General features: G+C 38.4%; 1 protein-coding gene across 2 annotated transcripts in view; it reads right to left on the minus strand.

Annotated features, from left to right (window-relative positions):
* Positions 1 to 15,164, minus strand: part of PLEKHH3 (pleckstrin homology, MyTH4 and FERM domain containing H3) — a 183,521-nt gene extending 168,357 nt beyond the window's left edge. Inside the window, exon 1 of one of the 2 annotated variants that reach the window (XM_053699361.1) lies at positions 14,149 to 15,164. In XM_053699361.1, coding sequence (XP_053555336.1) covers positions 14,149 to 14,286 — 138 coding nt within the window. In that variant the 5' untranslated portion in view covers positions 14,287 to 15,164. The remainder of the gene's footprint in view (positions 1 to 14,148) is intronic. The other variant, XM_053699366.1, reaches the window with a different exon arrangement.
* Positions 15,165 to 20,981: the final 5,817 nt, after the last annotated feature.

Consider the following 20,981-nt stretch of genomic DNA (forward strand, 5'->3'; position numbering starts at 1 on the left):
ATCTAAATTGCTTTGTTCTCACAGTATCCTTTATGGAAAAGCAAGGTAGGTTCAGGACTTGGGACCTAGCTGCTGATTGGTGGCTGCACAAATATACCTCTTATCATTAGCTTACCAATGTGTTCAGCTAGCTCCCAGTAGTGCATAGTTGCTCCTTCAATAAAAGATATCACGAGAATTAAGCAAATTTGATAATAGATCTATCCGAATCATGAAAGAAAAATATTGTGCTTCATGTCCCTTATGCATATTCAAAAAACTGTACTGCCTCTTTTAAGTGCATATGAACTGTGCTAACCCTATAGTTTGTGGGAAAGAAATAGTCAATGCATAGTCTCACTCCATAGTTGTACAATATCAAATCCAATAAAACTGTCAATAAATCTATATACAATTACTATACACGGCCCTGCAGACGAGCACCTGGACTGCATTTCTCTGCATAATTCAGGTAGAACATGCAATTTTGAGCAACTTTGTATTTTACCCATATTATCAATTTTTCTTGGTATCTTTATTTGAAAGAGCAGGAATGTAAGCTTAGGAGCCATGCCATTTTTTGATTCAGCATCTGGGTAGTGCTTGCTGATTGGAGGCTAAATGTAGAAATTGCTTAAAATTGCATGCTCTATCTGAATCATGAAATAAAACATTTGGGTTCCATATCACTTCAACCCTTGCAAAGGTCTGAAACAAACAGTAAAATTTAGCTCTGAGCCAGCAATGCACGTCTAGTGAGGTTTTAATGCACATCAAAACATCACACAAAACCTATAATAGATTACAGAAAACATTCTTCCTTAAACCTTAAATTGATATAAAAGTGCAACAAGAAAATGTTCTAAATGTGTTAGAGAACTTTATTATTGCACTATTGCATGCATTTAACTATGTGTTTAATCCCATCTAGTTACCACAAGTGCATTGCTGACCCTAAACTTACCTAGCTGTGCTTTCCAACAAAAGGATACCAACCAAGTGAACTAAGCAAATGTAATAACAGAAATTAAATGAAAAGTCTCTTAAAATCACATGCACTGTCATAAAATTTAAATTAGGACTTTCGTGTCCTTTAAAAGGGACAATGTTCTAATCTAAACATCTTTGTATAATCAATTCTAGATTAGCCAGGATGGATACAATATATATCAGGATGAAATACTCTTATAGCCTAAACCTCTGCCAAGTCTTCCATAAATATTTAATATTTAAAATGAAACCCAGCAGTTAAACTGTATACATTATATGTGTGTGTATAATGATGTGGATTTTGTTAGTCCTTATATTTCAATATAGGAGTCTCTCCTTCACATGCAGAACCCTGTATAGTGAGATAAACATCTCTCAATGTAAAATTTGTGTTTCTAATATTATTTTAGGGACTTCTCCATACTTACAAGACATCTGAGATCATCTTACCTGATCCAATTATCCAATCAGCCAATAGGATTGAGCTTGCATTCTATTGGCTGATTGGAACAGCCAATAGAATGCGAGCTCAATCCTATTGGCTGATTGGATAATTTGATTTTTTCACCTTTAATTCCGATTGGCTGATAGAATTCTGTCACGGATATCAGACAGCTAAGGCTACCCCCCACCCCCCCTACAACCTCACCCCTGTTGTTTCTCAGTGGTTTTGGGCTCATCAGAGCAACTACTATCTCTGGAAGCTGTTTGTTTGCTTTGTGTTGGCTTGTTTTTGTGTTAAGAGAAGATCTGGTCTATGACCGGGAAAAACCTCCTAGGCTGGCCGGTCTCCTGGAACTCCCGGTAGGCCACAGAACAGCAGGACTCCCGCTAACTTTACCCCTGGTCGCTCCAGCAACCATGTACCCCAGAGCTCCACTCTTTTGGGGATTAGTAGCCCCAAGGGAGGAAAAGAGGTGGGGGAATTACCGGAGGGGAGCTCCTTTGGGAACCGGGGGTTTTGGACACCCCTAACCCCATAACTTCAACGGACTGTAACTCTGGTCCCCAGTAACGAATCATGCTGATTTTTGGACTGTGGCATCTGGGGACCGAGAGCTTTAAAATGTGCTCCGCTCCCCCGGGATCAACCCAAAAACCGCCACCCCTGGGTACTGGGAGTCTGTAGGACCATGGCTGCTATGGCCGGCGCCAGCCTGTCTGGAGGTGCGGGAATGGCGGGAAAACTGTGGCATTGTCTCATGTCTTATCAAGATGAGTTATATGTATAAAAGATGTGTGTTTGTCCCAATAAAGTCAGTTCTTATTTCACCTGAATGCTAGTCTGTCTAGTCATTTAGGTGGGCTCCTGCTAGAATCACTTTCCTGGGCTACATAGCAGCCTGTTCCAGGCAGAGGAAGGACCCTCAGGCAGAGCTACCCAGTCTGGGTAGCTGGAGTCTGCCACAGGGTGGGACCCTGAATACTGGTGCTGTCGGGCATCAGGGGTGGCTACAGGCTGTGGTCACTTCCCAGCTACATAGATACAGTCGGCAGGGAGGAAGCAGGACCCGTTTGACGGAGCTACCCAGTTGGGGTAGCTGGGGTATCCGTCACAAATTCTATCAGCCAATCGGAATTCAAGGGACGCCATCTTGGATGATGTCCCTTAAAGGAACCTTCATTCCTCGTTTTCCGTCAAGAGAAGAGAATGCTCCGCGCCGGATGTCTTAAAGATGGAGCCGCTCCGCGCCGGATGGATGAAGATAGAAGATGCCATCTGGATGAAGACTTCTGCCAGCTTGGATGAAAACTTCTGCCGGCTTCGTTGAGGACTTCTTGCCACTTGGATGAAGACTTCTGCTGCTTCGTTGAGGATGGATGTCGGGTCTTCAAAAACTGTAAGTGGCTCTTCGGGGGTTAGTGTTAGGTTTTTTTAAGGGTTTATTGGGTGGGTTTTATTTTTAGCTTAGGGTTTGGGCACAGATAAGAGCTAAATGCTCTTTTAAGGGCAATGCCCATACAAATGCCCTTTTCAGGGCAATGGGGAGCTTAGGTTTTTTCAGATATGATTTTATTTGGGGGTTTGGTTGTGTGGGTGGTGGGTTTTACTGTTGGGGGGGGTGTTTGTATTTTTTTTACAGGTAAAAGAGCTGTTTTTTGGGGGGGCAATGCCCCGCAAAAGGACCTTTTAAGGGCCTTTAATTTCTTTTTTATTTTGTGTAATTTAGTGTTTGTATTTTTTTGTAATTTAGTTAATTGTATTTAATTAATGTAATTTAGTTAATTGTAGTGTAAGGTTAGGTGTTAGTGTAAGACAGGTTAGGTTTTATTTTACAGGTACATTTGTAATTATTTTAACTAGGTAGCTAGTAAATAGTTAATAACTATTTACTAAATAGTCTACCTAGTTAAAATAAATACAAACTTAGCTGTGAAATAAAAATAAAACTTAAGATAGATACAATGTAACTATTAGTTACAGTATATTGTAGCTAGCTTAGGGTTTATTTTATAGGTAAGTATTTAGTTTTAAATAGGAATTACTTGGGTATTAATTGTATTTTTTATTTAGATTTATTTTAATTATGTTCAAGTTAGTGGGTGTTAGGGTTAGACTTAGGGTTAGGTTTAGGGGTTAATAACTTTAGTATAGTGGCGGCAACGTTGGGGGCGGAAGATTCGGGGTTAATAAGTGTAGGTAGGTGGCGGCGATGTCGGGGGCGGAAGATTAAGGGTTAATAACTGTAATGTAGGGGTGGCAACATTGGGTATGGCAGTTTAAGGGTTAATAAGTGTAATGTAGGTGTCTGCGATGTTGGGGCGGCAGATTATGGGTTAATAAGTATAATGTAGGTGGCAGCGATGTCGGGGCCAGCAGATTAGGGGTGTTTAGACTCGGGGTTTATGTTAGGGTGTTAGGTTTAAACATAAATTTTGTTTCCCCATAGGAATCAATGGGGCTGCGTGCGTTACGGAGCTTTACGCTCCTTTTTTGCAGGTGTTAGGCTTTTTTTCAGCCGGCTCTCCCAATCGATGTCTAAGGGTGAAATGGGGCACGTAAAACCAGCTCAAAGCAGCACTGGTATTGGAGTGCGGTATGGAGCTTGATGGAGCTTTATGCTGACTTATTGCCTGCTAACGCCAGGTTTATGAAAACCTGTAATAGCAGCACTATAGGGAGGTGAGTGGTGACAATAACTTGCAAGTTAGCACCGAGCAGCTCATATGCAAAACTCGTAATCTAGCCGAATGTTATTAAAAAAATAAGAAAACTATACATTGTTAAAAAAACACTCCCAGATAGGCTATATAAGTGGCTCATCTACATAACATTTATGCAAAGAAAAATCTAGTGTACAATGTCCCTTTAATTTGTGGGATTCCCATTAAAACCACATTTTAATCTGCAAAGCAGTCTTGAATCTGCACCCGGGGGCAGTAATGTAAGATGCACGGCAAATAGGAACAATTGTTATCTTTACCTCATACATATAGACAAGCTGCCACCATCTTGGTTTAGATTTTTTTTCTCTGATTTATTTTTCTTTTTTACTGAGCAAACTCATTTCTGATATTTTTCACTAAAAAACATCTATAATTAGAAAACTTAGAAACCTAGAAAATAAATTTGTTAGAAAATAAGTTCTAGCTGTCTCACCAAGATTTATGTTTATTGTTTGCTTTAGATTAAACTATTTAATGCATCTTTAATAGGTAGGATTCCCCCCCCCCCCCCCCCCAGAAAGATCTAGATAATTTTAAGCATTTTCATGTGTCTGCTTGTATGCAGTAACATTGCAAGACATTAATAGTGAGGAATTAAGCTGTGACAACAATACAGCTCTACCTCTCTCCATTTCTATGATACAGAACAGCCAGCTATGCAGCTAACAACTAAAAATGAGGAAGACATTGATCTCAGCAACCGGCTTATTCCTGCACAGGATGTAATGTACTTACATTTAGGCCTGTGACAAGCACAATGCTAAAGATCTTGTTAAAGTATTGATTATTTGAAGGTTATTTATAAACATGTGCGTTTGTTAATTCGTTTGTAAAACAAATGCCTTATATGACCACATTTGGTTATTTTCATTGCCGGATTTATTCATTTGAAAGTGCAACACACACAGATCTGGCTTGGTACAGTTGTATGCAGCAAGCTATAGTGATATAATAAAATGTTCTATGAACATTCACAGACGATAGTAAGTAGAGTTTTCTAGCGTAGATGTGCTGGGCACATTACCGCACTTGCCCCTATTATAACTGACATCTCAACTTACTACTGACTTGTGCTTTATAAATCTTGTACCTGTCAATTCCTGTAATGATGTCAGCAATTGTTGCCCACTTTCATGCAGATATCCTAGTCCAAGGTTGAGTCAGTTCAGCTCTTAAAGGGACATACAACTCAAAATAAAAATGTTTAATTAAAGGGACACTGAACCTATTTTTTTTTCTTTTGTGATTCAGATAGAGCATGCAATTTTAAGCAACTTTCTAATTTACTCCTATTATCAATTTTTCTTCGTTCTTTTGCTATCTTTATTTGACAGCAATTTGTTATTGGTGGATGAATTTATCCGCCAATCAGCAAGAACAACCCAGGTAAAACCCAAAGTTTTAGGTGAATACTGACGTATACCTACTCCAGCTTGCTTCTGTTTGTGTAAAGGGTCTTTTCATATGCAAATGAAGGGGGAGAGGGGAGTGTCTGCTATTTCCCACTTGCAGTGGGTTTTCCAGTAACCTTTTATACAGAGCTAAACTGGAAGCTTCTAAGTAAGTTTTTAAATGGTTTTATATATCAGTATCTGTGCATATTATTCTTTATAGTAGTGTCTATTACATGCAGTTATATGAAAATTGGTGTATACTGTCCCTTTAAAGGGACAATCTACTTGATTTCTTTATTGTTTAAAAAGATAGATAACGTCTTTACTACCCATTCCCCAGGTTTGCATAACCAACATTATATAATATTCTTTATAACCTCTAAACCTCCAAATCCCCTGCAGGCCGCCTCTTATCTAAGTGTATTTTATTAGCTTTTCACAGCCAGACAGTGCTAGTTCATGTGTGCCATATAGATAATATTGTGCTCGCTCCTGCGCAGTCATGCGGAAACCAACACTAATTGTCTGAAATGCAAGTTTGTAAAAAGCACTGAGATCAGGGGGTAATCTGCAGAGGCTTAGATACAAAGTAATCACAGAGGTAAAAAGTGTATTAATATAACAGTGTTGGTTATGCAAAACTGGGGAATGGGTAATAAAGGGATATTCTATCTTTTTAAACAATCAAAATTTTCATGTAGACTGTCCCTTTAAGTTAAAGAAGTTTATTATGATTGTGAAACTAAGAGGATGGATCTGTGAGAGAGAAGCTCACTGGTTGATAACAATGCTCTGCTGGCGAAAAGTGACACATCCCACAATTATAAGACCAAATAAGGTTTACTTTTCAACACAGGAACATCAGTGTAAAAAAATGTAATAGACAAGAAAAAATACTTTTAATGTCCCTTTAATTTCAGCAAATTGATTTTTTTTTCCTATTAACCCTAGGCAGTCTGGAATATATCCATATAACTTTGGATTTAAAGGATAAAATCAATCTATATAATGTTATTGGTCGTCAATGTACAATAGATGAGAGATGTTTTTAAATAGGATTGTTACTTTTCCTCAGGCCAAATCCCACATTCAGATATTTTATTATTTATACTGTTTGGAAGGACACAGCCAATCAGCAGCTACAATAGCTAAGATCAATTCTTGAATTACCTGTATAGCTGCTCGTTGTCACAGGGGGTATAGCCTAAAGCTCTTCATGTGCACTTATACTACTCACATGGCACAACAGGGCAAAGTAAGACCATTTTCTATTTAATGTATGAGGTAGGTACTTTGTTAAAATGTGCAAAATTTGAAAACACTATTCAAAGTTTCTCTCGTCTACTGTATTACTGATTTTATTTGGGTGCCCAATATGCCTTTTTTAGAAGATTTTCAAAAGGTACATCCCTTGAATTATCTGCAAATTTTATTTAATTGCTGTTAATATACATAAACAAAACATGTCCCCAAATAAGCCAGCTCAGCTGTCACTAACCTTTGGAACAACTGGTACAAATGAATTGTAAGTATTTGTAACTATGATCTAATTTCAGGAGTTTCAAGATGATTTTGTCACATTTCCTTTGCATAAAGCCAAGGTCATCTGTATGTGTCACTTTAAGTCCTTAATGTTTACATACTTGACCTCATACAGATATTTGACCTTGGTGCATATTTCCTGAGCTATGTGTTTTTCCTGAATATCTCTTAGATTTTAATCTCTAATGAGCTTAACGCCCTCTAACCCTCTAATCCATTCTGCCTATCCTTGTCTTGTGTTTAAGTTTTATACCCACTTTATAGCACTGTTGATTGCAAGCTCTTGGGATAAATTTGTATGCACTATATTCTAGGAGCTATGCATGTTTGCTAAAATGCTTCCATATTGTTGGTGCTTTAACAGTCTGTATATTTATAGGATGTATACAATTTGAAATATGCATTTCAATGTAGCTGTCATTAAAGGCTAATGTTATGGATTATATGCTACAGACCTTCCTTAGCCAGATAAATCTAGGATCTCTGCCAAGAAAACTAAAGGTATATGGTTACTGAGACAGACAAATGTTAGTGGCCTTGTTTTGCTCCCCATATCACAGGGGCATGAAACTAAACTTCCACAAAACAAACCCCAAATAGAGCTTGCTTTACCACACCACTAAGCCTTCCTAACGCAATAACTCATCCTCTAACATTCTCACTCATTCCAACACACTCAGGCTCCATCCACTAATGAAGGCAGCAGATCTTTCACTTCCCCAAACCTCAGCTTTAAAGGGACACTAAACGATGGAAAAAAGTTAGCATAAATCTCTATATCCATATTTGTTTTTTATATTTGTAATTGGCTTTGCGTGTCATATTATTACTGTTTTCTAGATATTCTGCTTAAAAAAATTATTGATTTCCAAACCCACCGTTATAAGATCAATTTTGAAGAACAAATCATTCTTGATAACCTGAGTTATCAAGATGTCCGACTTCGTCTGTACTGCGCATGCGCAATCTTTCTTACACGTCATCCTATACGTCAAGTAGCTTAATTTGGGTAAGTGAGGAATCGAAGCGGCAATCTGCGCGAATGCCCGTATTTTATTGCGCATGCGCCGGGTGACGGTAAGATGCGATAATGATTTGGGTAAGTGAGGAATCGAAGCGGCAATCTGCGCATGCGCGAATGCCTGTATTGTATTGCGCATGCACCGGTTGACGGTAAGATGCGATAATGATATGCAGGAAATCGCAGTGTGATTGGAGACTGATTTTTGCATTGAATGCACTATACACAGGGGTTTGGCTTTGATGACGTCTTTTCCAAAATGTAATATAACATTTTATTCTGCTTCTAACACTCGTTTTAATGTCAAAGTGGGTACGTTTTGATAGTTGAGGTCTGTAGATACGTTTGTGATAATTTATTAATAATGAAAAATTCAAAGTTTTGGAATCCTTTAAGAACCTTGCTACAGTAGTTTATTAAAGTGGCATAAAATCAAAGTAAACGTTTCATTGTTAAGATAGAGCTCGCAATTTTAAGAGACTTTTCATTTTACTTCTATTTTAAAATGTACTTTGTTGTATTTGTATACTTTGTTGAAAAACATATCTAGGTAGGCTCAAAAGCAGCAATGCACTACTGCAAGACAGCTGTTGATTGGTGGCCACATATGCAGCTTGTTATTGGCTCATTATATATATTCAGCTAGATGTTTGTAGGGTATTGCTGCTATGGATCTGATTTCAGCTATTTGATTAACCCCTTTTCAAGGGCAGGGTTGTGTGAACTGTATCGCCCCGCTCCTGGGACATTAAGTTCTGGGCACCGGGCAGGCAGTATTATTTTTTTTTTTAAATAGGCCAGTGGTCCATGAGGGCTGCACTCACAAAGCTAGTAAAACAACAAATCATATGAGATCTCAGTGGTCGGAACTTCCAGTGTCGCAAAGGTTGCAGGTGAGACCGGACCCTGGAGGTCCGCCACTCGAGGGGGGACCAGGAGGTATAACGTGAAGAGGGCCCAGGACGCCGGTAATATACAAAGAGGGGCAATCACATGTGCAGCTGAGGAAATGTTGTTAGCTGTGTACTCCCTGTACAGATTACCAAGTGCTGTTACTGGCAGCCCTGCACCAATATAAGAATACTCAGGAAAACCAGTGGTGCCCTGACTGGGAAGCAAGGAGAGGGAGGCGGTGGTGTAGAAAAGGGGTGGTCTGGGGTGTGACTTTGGGGGCTAAAATCTCTCAAATCTTTTCTTTTTTCAAGATGTTGCTAAGATAATCTTACTTAATTCTATGTGCAGAATTATGTAACATTATTTTTTACATTTACTGTCCCTTTAATGTGTGGTTAAATTGACAAACCTGGCTACACACACAATGTGCTGTGTTAAAATCAGCTCAGCTGACTTATATGACCCTTAAAGGTAATAATTCTAGCAGAGAGAGCCTAAACTAGGGCCTGACCAGCACTCTCACAGTAAATGTCCTATCTAAGAGACAGAGACTGTGACCTGCAAATTAAAGGACCAGTCAATACAGTAGATTTGCATAATCAATAAATGCATGATAAGAAGACAATGCAATAGCACTTAGTCTGAACTTCAAATGAGTAGTCGATTTTTGTTAAATAAATTGCAAAGTTATGTCTATTTCCACTCCCCTTGTATCATGTGACAGCCATCAGCCAATCACAAATGCATATACGTATATGCTGTGAATTCTTGCACATGCTCAGTAGAAGTTGGTGACTCAAAAAGTGTAAATATAAAAAGACTGTGCACATTTTGTTAATGGAAGTAAATTGGAAAGTTGTTTAAAATTGCATGTTGTATCTGAATCATAAAGTTTAATTTTGACTTGAGTGTCCCTTTAAGTAAGGGTTATATCACTGTTGCATAGGTTCTTTGTAATCACTGGCTAGACATCACTATTACATGGGTGTTCCAAACAATCAAGTGGTTAAATCCCTAATGTGTGCCTTTCACAGTAGGGATTTAACCCCTTGATTAGAGTAGGCTTATATATAAACCCTGACAACTAATGTTTGTTTACCCCTTATTAGCATACAGTATATTTACACACAAGCTGTAGAATAAGAATATGTACAGAAAAAGACGGTTCATCTGATTATTATCTGCTGACAAACATAACAGAACTCATATGCAGTGTTAAGTTTTTTTGTTTTTTTTTAAAACAGGATACTTTATGATGTACAAAACTGGACAATCTAACTCAGGGTTGACAAATATATATAAATTATAATTAAACGCTACTTAACTAAGCAGCCAGCAAAAATGAAACTAAAGAATGGTGGGTGCAAATTCATATTTATATAGACACATAAATATATTTATAATATAGGCAATATTTTACATGTCAGGACAAGTAGATTGGGCTACCAGTTTAGTCCCTTGGACAAGTAGATTTTATTTTAAAAGTTCCACACCCCTGAGGGGCTAAACGCATAGTTATATGCAAGCAATACTGTAATAATAGAATGTGCTTCCAGATTACGGACTGTGACGGCATCAGAACGAGGCTCCCATAGGAGCCTATAGAATCGCTCTCTCGTGAACGCAATGCTTCCCAGCTGTGTACTTGTAATACCAGCACACATTAGCGTGCGCTGGTATTAGAAGGTGGAGCGCTAATATCGCTTTCGTGAAAGCAATATTTAGCGCTCCACTTGTAATCTCGCCCTATGTATTTACATATTCCTAGAGATTACCTCCTGATAATCCTTCTGCATTGATCCCATTATACACATTTTCTTCTTTTTTCAGAGCCGTTTTAAATTCTGAATTGTCCCCCTAACTCCTCCCCTACATTGCATGGGGTTTCTGTATTTTCAAATGTAGCCTCTAGTAAGCGACTCGCAAATAATTTTTAGGGAGTGCCAATTGAGTTTGGCATATGCACAATTGTCTATCTTAGTCATGTGATCTGGATTTTTTCGTATGCGCAGTGGATTTGTGTACAAAATAATCCATATATGTATAATCTGTATATGTATGTATAACACAAAAGCAGCAAAGGAATGCACAAAGTTGCAGCTAGAAGATTCGGTGCACTATTAAATATGTTCCCCTGCGCATCCAGTATTGTATGCTACAACATTCATACATTGAGCATGCACGACCTCTAACGCACAACGTTGTGATGTCATAACAATTCACAGACACAAGAGAGATTCTAAAGAAGAAAAAACACATTTATGGGAAAGAAGGCGGAAGGAGGAAGAGCTTAGGGTTCATCTTTAATTTCAAAATGGCGTTAAAAAAAATGTAAAAATATTGCAATAATCCTGTGTGGACTTCATACACAAAAAAAGTAAGTAAGATATAATGAATATCTGGCCTGTTAAAGGACCAGTCAACACATTAGATTTGGATAATCAACAAATGCAAGATAACAAGACAATGCAATAGCACTTAGTCTGAACTTCAAATGAGTAGTAATTTTTTTATAACAAATTTCAAAGTTATGTATATTTCCACTCCCCTTGTACCATGTGATAGCAATCAGCCAATCACAAATGCATATACGTATAGTCTGTGAATTCTTGCACATGCTCAGTAGGATCTGGTGACTCAAAAATTGTATATATAAAAGACTGTGTAAATTTTTTTTAATGGAAGTAAATTGGAAAGTTGTTTAAAATTACATGCTGTATCTGAATCATGAAAATTTAATTTAACCTGAGTGTCCCTTTAAGGGTGTTGAGGACTGGGACTGGAGTTGGGAAATGTTGTAAAGCATCAGAACATCCAGCACAAATGGTAAGAAAAAAACGTAAAGGCAAAAGGGTGCTTGCCGCTACAATATTCTTAGCTTAACTATGACAAAATGACATCTTATTGTATGCTGGAAACAGGATGCGCTCAGGATACAGTTTTAAAGACGTTGAGGATGTTTCCAACAATTTCATGTTATTATATATAGGAATTCAATGAATAGACCGTAAATTATGACTGCATATCTGTGCTTAAAGCCACATAAAAATGTGTTCTGTGTAGAAACATGGTAACCATTTAAAGGAAAATGAAACCCAGAAAATGTTTCTTTCATGATTCAGACAGAACATGTGATTTTAAAAAAACTTTCCAATTTGCTTCAATTATCTAAATTGCTCTATTCTCTTGGTATCCTTAGTTGAAAAGCATATCTAGGTAGGCTCAGAAGCAGCAATGCATTACTGGGAGCTAGCTGCTGATTGGTGGCTGCACAAATGCCTCTTTTCATTGGTTCACCAGATGTCTTCAGATAGCTCCCTTTGGTGCATAGCTTCTCCTTCAAAAAAGAATACCAAGAAAATTAAGCAAATTGGATAAAATAAGTAAATTGGAAGGTTGTTTAAAATGATGCTCTATTTGAATCAGGGAATAATAAAAATGTTGGGATCATGTAACTTTAAAGGGACATTAAACCCAAAAAATGTTCTTTCATGATTCAGATAAAGATTACAATTTCTAAAAAGTTTCCAATTTTCTTCTATTATCAAATATTTTTCATTCTCATATTATTCTCTGTTGAAGAGATACCTAGGTAGGTAGCATGCACATGCCTGAAGCCCTACATGACAGGAAATAGTGCTGCCATCTAGTGCTCCTGCTAATGTATAACATTGTTGCAAAACTGCTGCTATAGAGTGCTGCAGACACGTGCACACTCTTGAGCTTACATTTCTGCTTTTCAAATAAGGATAACAAGAAAACAAAGAAAGTATGATAATAGAAGTAAATTAGAAAGTTGTTTAAAAGTGTATGTTCTATCTAAATCATGAAAGAAAATTTTGGGGTTTAATGTCCCTTTAAGTGACACTGTACTTGGAACATTTTCTGCAATGCATATGTTGAAAATCGAGGAGTATCAGTTGTACACGTCCTACTAATGCTTATTGGTCAATTAGGACAACGCTCCTCAACACCTCCTTTGGTAAAGAGACATGCCCCTACAACCCAATACATATGTTCTGAAAATCTGTGATGTACCCATTCAAAACTACAGATACAACATTTAAATATCTCAAACACTAATGACACCATTGCCATAATCAGTCTGCAGAGAGACAAATAATCAAATTCTTACCACAAAAACATGCAACACTATGACAAACTCTTTACTCAATCATTTAAAATACATGGTCAAAATATACCCTAACATCTAAAGATTTTAGAGGCCTGTCTCAAAATGCCAAGAAAAGGGTAGCTCGGGTTACTGGATGAGGGAGGCAGTTTTCCCTTGAGTTGGTCCTATGTCTCCATTATTTGAATGTGCTGGCTGAGCTACTGGACCCAAGGCTGTTATAATATGATGGTCCTTCAAGATGAGAATGATCCCTCCCAGTAAACCAGTGTTTAATCCCTAATCTACCAAAGATTTACAGAGCAAGTATTAACCTGGCCCATGAAAGAAGTGAAAATCACTTTAGGAATACACAGAGCACCAATTAAATCCTTCATTGTCAATAAAATATGCAGAGCTGTAATTAACCTCTTCCTTGCTACAGAAAGGTCAGTAGACATAGAGACTTTATTGAACACCAACTAACAGCGATGAACAGAAGAACAAAATATTTAAATATTTGTTATAATATTCAGATTACTTTGCAACAACATATTATAGGGGTCAGACCTGCTAGAATTAAAATGCTTCAATGAAGTTAACATAACTGATTCTGTCCAATACTGATGTCTAAGTGATTGTAAATTGAATGTTAGGAAGAAAGTTACTTAAAATGCACTGGTTACATGGAACAACCGTTTAGAGTAGTTGGTAGTGTACACCTACAGTAAAACAATAATTATGAAACAAGAAATTGTATTTTTATATAGAAAAAATGCAATATGTATGACCAAAAAACAGAGAATTGTCTTGTTTTCTTCTTTCCCCTATCTATTTTTTATTAACAAAACTTTGGTCCGTTTTATTTTGATAACGATATGATGATCAAAATAGTTATCAGTCTACCAAAATAATATCAAATTACAAATGCTATCTATTTACCTTTGGTACTATCAATGGGTAATTCTGTTTAAAGAACCAGGAAGGTTATTCGCTTCGATTTAAATCTAAATGTGCATTTTTACAGTAAGGTTTTAATGAGGACTTACATTTCTGCCACACTTCTGGTCTTCTGTACTCTTCATCTCAAATGATTCCTCTTCTTCCTCTTTCTCCCCATACTCTCTCCCCAGCAGGGTGAACCCATGCCTGCAGCAAAGCCACCACCACAACCCCTGAAAAGGCATTCAGAAGGTGCCCCACCTTGGCCTCTACAGGTAGAGTGCTTTACCTCGGAAATATCTCATTTTGTTGGCAATTATGGAAATAAATTATCTTGAGGTCCCGAAAAAAAGAAAGACTATAAAAATCGGGTGTGTCAAATCAAATAGGCAAAAGGTCTAAGAGGGAAGCAAGTGGCAATATGTGCACATGCAGATATTGTTTTCAGGAAACAGTGAAACACTATTTTGTTGGGAATAGCCAATTGGACTTTAGTGGTAACCTGGAAGCGTTATTATAATCCAGACGCTAAGAAATCCAATGCAGTGTTAAGTTTTAGAGGGAATGCAGATCTAAAGGTGGGGGGATCTGGCCTGCTGTACCCATAGGCTGATGTTTAAAGATTAAATAAATCAGAAGGAATTGTAGAGGTGGGACCCAGTGGCACCCATATCTGCAACTGCACAGCTGGAAACAAAGAATGCTGTGTCCCAAGACAAAGGGCACTTCCTTTGCAGTGCAGGGGTTTAAAGCTGCGTCCTAAACGTCTGCATTTAGGTGTCAGTGTCTAGAAGGAATGAGGTGCACATCTGTAATTAGACACGCCGCGACCCTGAGTCAAAGAACAGATGGTTGGAGATCAAAGGGGATCCAGTACGCGTTTTGTACAGGCAGAGATAAATCCACTGATTGCTGTGCCAGGGCAGAGGGCAATGCACGTCCAGAGACACTGTTCGATTGCAGAGACAATCCACATGCAAAAAATAACAAAAATCCTTAAAACAATCGCAAATCTACGACACCTGCATGAAAATATTTACAATATGCAATATCGTTGTTTAACAAATTATGAAGATATCACAAGCGAAAGGTAAATGCGGAGATTTCTCCTAACTACTTCCTGATGCAGAAGGCGAACGAGAAAAAAAAAAGTAGAGAAGGAAAATGGAACAAGGGGAGGGGACAGAGAGACCTTGGGGAGGGGACACAGGCTGAGTGGGAAAGAGAACAAGGGAGGAGAAAGAAGGGGGAGTAAAGGGGAGCAGTGGGTGGGGAGCTTGTAGGGGAGGGCAAAGGGACTAGGGAGTGGTGGGGAAAGCAGGGATAGAAGTGGAGGTGTAGTAGGAGAGACAATGAGAAGCAGGAGAAATGTGAACACAAGGAGGTTGGGTACTAAGAAAAAAGGAGTGGGAAAATACAAGTGGAGTGGAAAGCCACGAGGATGAGGAAATATAGTGGGATGAATGAGCAGTGGGAGTGAAGGTACAGTGAGAAAAGGTTGAAGGGAACAGAGGAGAGACTCAGGGAGAAAGTCATAGCTGTAAGGTATAGTTTAGCCGTAGGGAGAAAAGGTAGGATTGTAGTGAGGTATAGTAGCTATGCAATATGAGTCGTTTTGTGAGTAAATGTATATTCCTGCAGATACAGTAAATAATACTTTACTAATTCACAAAACATGCAGTGTATACATATACAACTTATCAGTGTTAGGAGGTACAGGATGATGTATGTTCAGGAATAGATTGACCTGTCTGCACAACATGGCTTGGAATTTGCAAGGGAGGTAATAATCGTAAGAAAAAATAAATAAATCTACTTTAGAAAAACAACTTTACCTAGAGACAATCTTGTGGTTTTGAGAATGTGACAGTTACTTAAACAGTGCAGTCGACTCTACACAACCTAATGAAATGCTAGAGCGACAGATCAATTTGGCAGAACATGTGCAATGTGTCACGCCAATAAAGCACTTAGCTTTGTACTGGGAGGTGTGGCGCGCGGAGAACAAGAACGGAGAACGGTGACACATTCAGATCCTTAGAATGACACTCAGAGCCATGTGGCGGGGGATGGGATTCAAGAAAGTCCAATAACAGACGTGATCTATGAGCCAGTAGCGAACCAGAGCAAAGGGGTGTGTCTAACGTGCTCTTCTATAGTCTCGGTCTGCAGCTTGTCGCATCATTCATGTGCCCTTTGACTGAGAGGGAGGAGGGCAACCAGCTGTAGCGAGGCTCTGCCCCTCAAATTTAACCCGTTATTAACAACATAAGGTATAATACGTTTTAAGAAAACAAAAATATTAAGACCCGTGTGTGCGTTTGTATAAACATGACTGTCTTAAACCTGCTTCTAACGTAAAATTCCCCAGAATACATTTGCACTGCATTTAACCTCTTGTTTGCTAAAAAGTATTGCAATACTGGAATATATCAAATGTTGATCACATGTAGTCCATAATAGTGATATTGGATTTGGTACAATATTCAGTACCTTCAAATTTATTATTTGCCTCATAGTAAAAACTAGCTTAACATTCTGTAATTTATGGTTTCAGATATAACACATCTTCTAAACTGTAAATTCAAGAAGAGATGTCTCCTGGAATTATACAGACGGACACACAGGGTTCCACAATCAAAAGTAGAGACAACTAATAGTTGTCAATGTCAAAGACCTACTAATAATAACATACTAAAAACATTCACCTATACATATGTGTCACTACAGTTCTTCCAGGACTAGTGGAAATGTCATGCCCCCACACATTCTACTTTGGAGCCACAGAGAACTGCTGGTCTCAAGCGTATACTGCTGATGACCCAATCAGTAGCACTGGTCACACAATCTAGCTGTGCAACTAGCACTTCTGATTGGCTCAGTGTCCATTTCTGCTTGGTATTAGGAGTTCCCTGTGGCCCCCAATAGGTACTTTAACTATGTGTTTAACCCTTTTTCCCAGGGTTAAACACATAGATTTGCAGGGTCAATAGATGAGAGCATGTTGGTGTTTTTTTTACTATAAATGTTTTGGGCTTTAGTGTCCCTTTAAGTATCAAAAACACATGCTTTAAAATAATTTACAACTGTCGCTTTATTCATGATTTCCCAAACTGCACATTGTTATATGAAATTGCTGGAAAATCCTAGTATGTTTATCTTATCTCCCTTGATAGTGGCCAATTAAGGCCACCTGTAAATGAGTCTGTGCACTGCTCTAAGAAATCAATAATTGAAAGAGGGGGCCCAATGGCACCACTGGTTGTGAATAGGGAATATAATTATTGATACCAATGTACAGGGCCGGACTGGGAAATCAGACCAGCCCTGGAAATTTGTATAGACCAGACCAACCCCGCCCCCTCCAACCTAGCCACCCCCCTTCCAACCTAGTCACGCCCCCTCCAAGCCAGCCAACTCTGCTCTAGCTGGTTTTCCCTTCAACTCATATATATATATATAATAAAAAGTAAAAATATTTTGAGTTAAGCAGGCAGTTTACACACAAATGAAATACTTTCAGACACACAACATACACATGCAGACACACTATATACACTTGCATACAGACGCAGACACAAACATACACATACAAACTGACACACACCACATATTTGATTGCTGTATTATATTTAGTAATATTTTAGTGCTCTAAACTATTTGCTTAGCAAGAAAATACGGTATATTTACCTTAGTAATCCTACTGTGTATTATAAGAGAACTACAGCTAGAGTGTGATGTGGTAAGAAAAAGTAATTAGCTGACAATTCCCAACATGCTGTGTGAGGTCATGTGTCATGCACCAGCCAATAAACAGAGGTGAGCAAGTTATTTTATTTTTTTTTCCCCATTTTGCTCAGCAGTGACTGCACTATGACTGACACAGACACTTGTTGTTTTGTCTTTTTTACATGAATTATTCCAGCCTGAAAAACATTTTACACAGATAAGATTTCACATAACTGAGGAGAAAGTAGCTATACTAACTCCCTGGGTGTGAGAATAGGAACTTAGAACTGACACTCACACACTGTGCTTGCTGTAGCTGCCGTATCCAATAATGAACAGAATTTAGTGACTGTGACACAGTCAGCTGTCTCAGTGCAGCACAGTGCGTGACAACCAGGACCTGGGACTCAATGCAACTAGTGAGCCACCGGCCAGAGCATTGTGACTGGCAGCCTGAGCCTCCACGCTCCCAGTCCCTGCTTGCTACCTTCCCTAGCATTACAAGTTTACAACAGTCACTCAGTCATCTGGCCAGCGCAGTCTGTACCTGGCTGGCTGCCTCTGTGATGGCCGCCACACTCCCCTGCACTATCCCAGCTTCGGATCTTAGTCACAGCACTCACTGACTTCACTGAGAGATGAAGCAAGGATCCGATATATCTTCCTGACCAGTGTCCTGCGGCCATCCATCTCACTCTGTTACCGAGACATAGGCTATAGCTGATCAGCGCTGCACTCCCAGCGACCATGCTGACACCACCTGACCTCACTCACACGTGCAGCTGTGCGCTAAATACTTGTCTGAAGCAGAAGCCACATAATAGAATCTCACTCTTCACATCCTGCACTACACACTATTGGGTTCAATTATGCACATGTTTACAGGGTTCGGTAATGGTGGGCGGAGCAAAGGGAACTAGTGGCGGCCCAACAAAAATCAATCAGCCGCCCGCATCAAAAATGTGTTGCAACTTGCTCTCAGACGGTCTCTGCAGCAGCTGAGCCAGCCCAGCTGAGCTGCTGGCCGGCAGCCCACCGGGATTTTTCCCGGTATCCCGGCTGCCCAATCCGGCCCTGCCAATGTATAGTAATAATGGGGGGAGGGGGTTAAATCCTATATTCCACCCTTGTAGCTAAAGTATCATTGTGAGGTGCTGTGTACTTGTAAACTTAAAGCAAAGAATTGGGGATCAGAATCTCCAGGAGTTGTACACCTAAATAGCACTCTTATTCCCTAATGTGGAATTGTTAACTGAGTTACAAGATAGCGGATCAGTGAGATAAATTAAAACAAATTTTATTGGACTATTTTTAAAATAATGGAAAAGACAATACAATTAAAAACCCAGGATTATATCAACTTTAATAGGAATTAGGCAGAGCTTCGAGATGACCGGATTGGAAAGGATTTCTATACTATGAATTGCAAATGTTGGTTATTAATATCATAACATAGGCTTTGCCTATTATATTGACTGCCTAATCCAAGTAGAAATAAGAGTTTGCACTGGCACATGCAAAAATATACCTTATTACAGAAAGTTATTGGACAGTAAGGTTAGCAAAGATGTTAATGATTATGGTATATTGTGGTATACCATGTACTTGTGCATAATGTTTATAACACTTTCAAATCTACTGAGTGCATTTTGAAGGCATAGTACACTAAGAATAATTTTAATAAGTGCTCCTGTACTGGTGTACTGTTAATATTTGTCGTTAGTGAGCTTCTTAATTTGCATAGACGAGAGCTGATTAGGGATATTGCTGTGATCTATTTGTAGCAAATAAACAATGTTACCAATATATTGATAATGCTGCAAATATAAGTAACAATCACTTAATTTAATGACTCCCTTAATTTACCCGTCTAGTATGATATTAATACTGAATTAAAGAGTGCTTTCCCTGAATGGTGGTCTGATATACTGCAAGTAAATAATTTGCCAAAATTGTATATAAGTGTATCTCATGTGATTATCAGCGTTCTTATACTGTTAAACTATTCCAAATGGATAGCAACAACTGAGAGATGCTAGTTCAGTATAGTCTAGTCGCTGACATTACAGTATCAAACATAAAGTGTAGTATAGCTTCTTACTAAGTATAATATCTTACTGAATGCTGTGACCTTAATTTCGGCTTTTAAATGGATTTGTTAAATATTATCCATAAGTTAGGAATGTAATTATATGAGGCACAATTATAACAACACGTTTCACCCCCTTGGCATCCTTAAGTTTAACCGCAGCAGTAATGCTTGTATATAAATTTTATGAAGGCATGATACTAAGTTAGGTTTTTATCTGTTGATACAAATGCTCCTTTACTCAAACCTTAATGAAAGAGGCTAGTTCCGATTTGCACTTTCTTGTTGGTATCTATAGCCTTATATCTTAGTTCTGTTAATAAAAAATGTTCTCCGGATAACGCAATGCCAAAAGTAAACTTATAGGGTTTTTAGCTGATAATTATAACATGATTGCTATAACATGTGTGCTCTCTAAATGCCGTTATAAGGGCATCACAATAGTATCAGTAACCAAATATCAATAAATTAAGCCTTAGCCAATGTCTGGAATACTGTAATATATCTGGTCAAATCTGTCTCCTATAATCATTCCTTGTACGAGTGAACCATAGCAAGTTTACTGAAGCTAATATTTAATTATGTATGAGCCACTGTTGTGACTCCGTTATTTAGCCACAAGATAAGTTAAGCTGGTCACTAGTTACATACAAAATTAGAGTTGATCCCTGATAATTTAAAATTAACAAACACTATAAGGAGCCCATTATCTCCCAACCTCCCCTGACATGTTTTGCCGAGCAATTCGGCTTTCAGAAAGGGTTTACGGAGGTTGAAGCTTGGCGGGTATTTAAACCCACTGACTCCGCCTATTCCTGATGTGTCATGGATTTCCAACGAATCAGAAGTAGAGGCGTGTTTGTTTACCTTACAAATGTCAAAACAGAGTAAGTATTGGTTCAAAGCGATAGAGCGATCTTTAATCTATTAACAAGATCTTAGTCATTTTAGGTTTGAAATAACCCGGTCACTATTGGACCTTGTATGGTGGGTATGTTGGGTTATATAATAACGTAAGTATTTCTGAAGAGAGCCATCGCTCCGTTCCGAATGTCAGTGCATTCATGGATCATATATTACTACTGGCATAAAGTTCAATTCCTTCTGTCATTAGACACTTTA

This window comes from Bombina bombina, chromosome 1, assembly GCF_027579735.1.
Source record: "Bombina bombina isolate aBomBom1 chromosome 1, aBomBom1.pri, whole genome shotgun sequence".
Taxonomy (NCBI): Eukaryota; Metazoa; Chordata; class Amphibia; order Anura; family Bombinatoridae; genus Bombina; species Bombina bombina.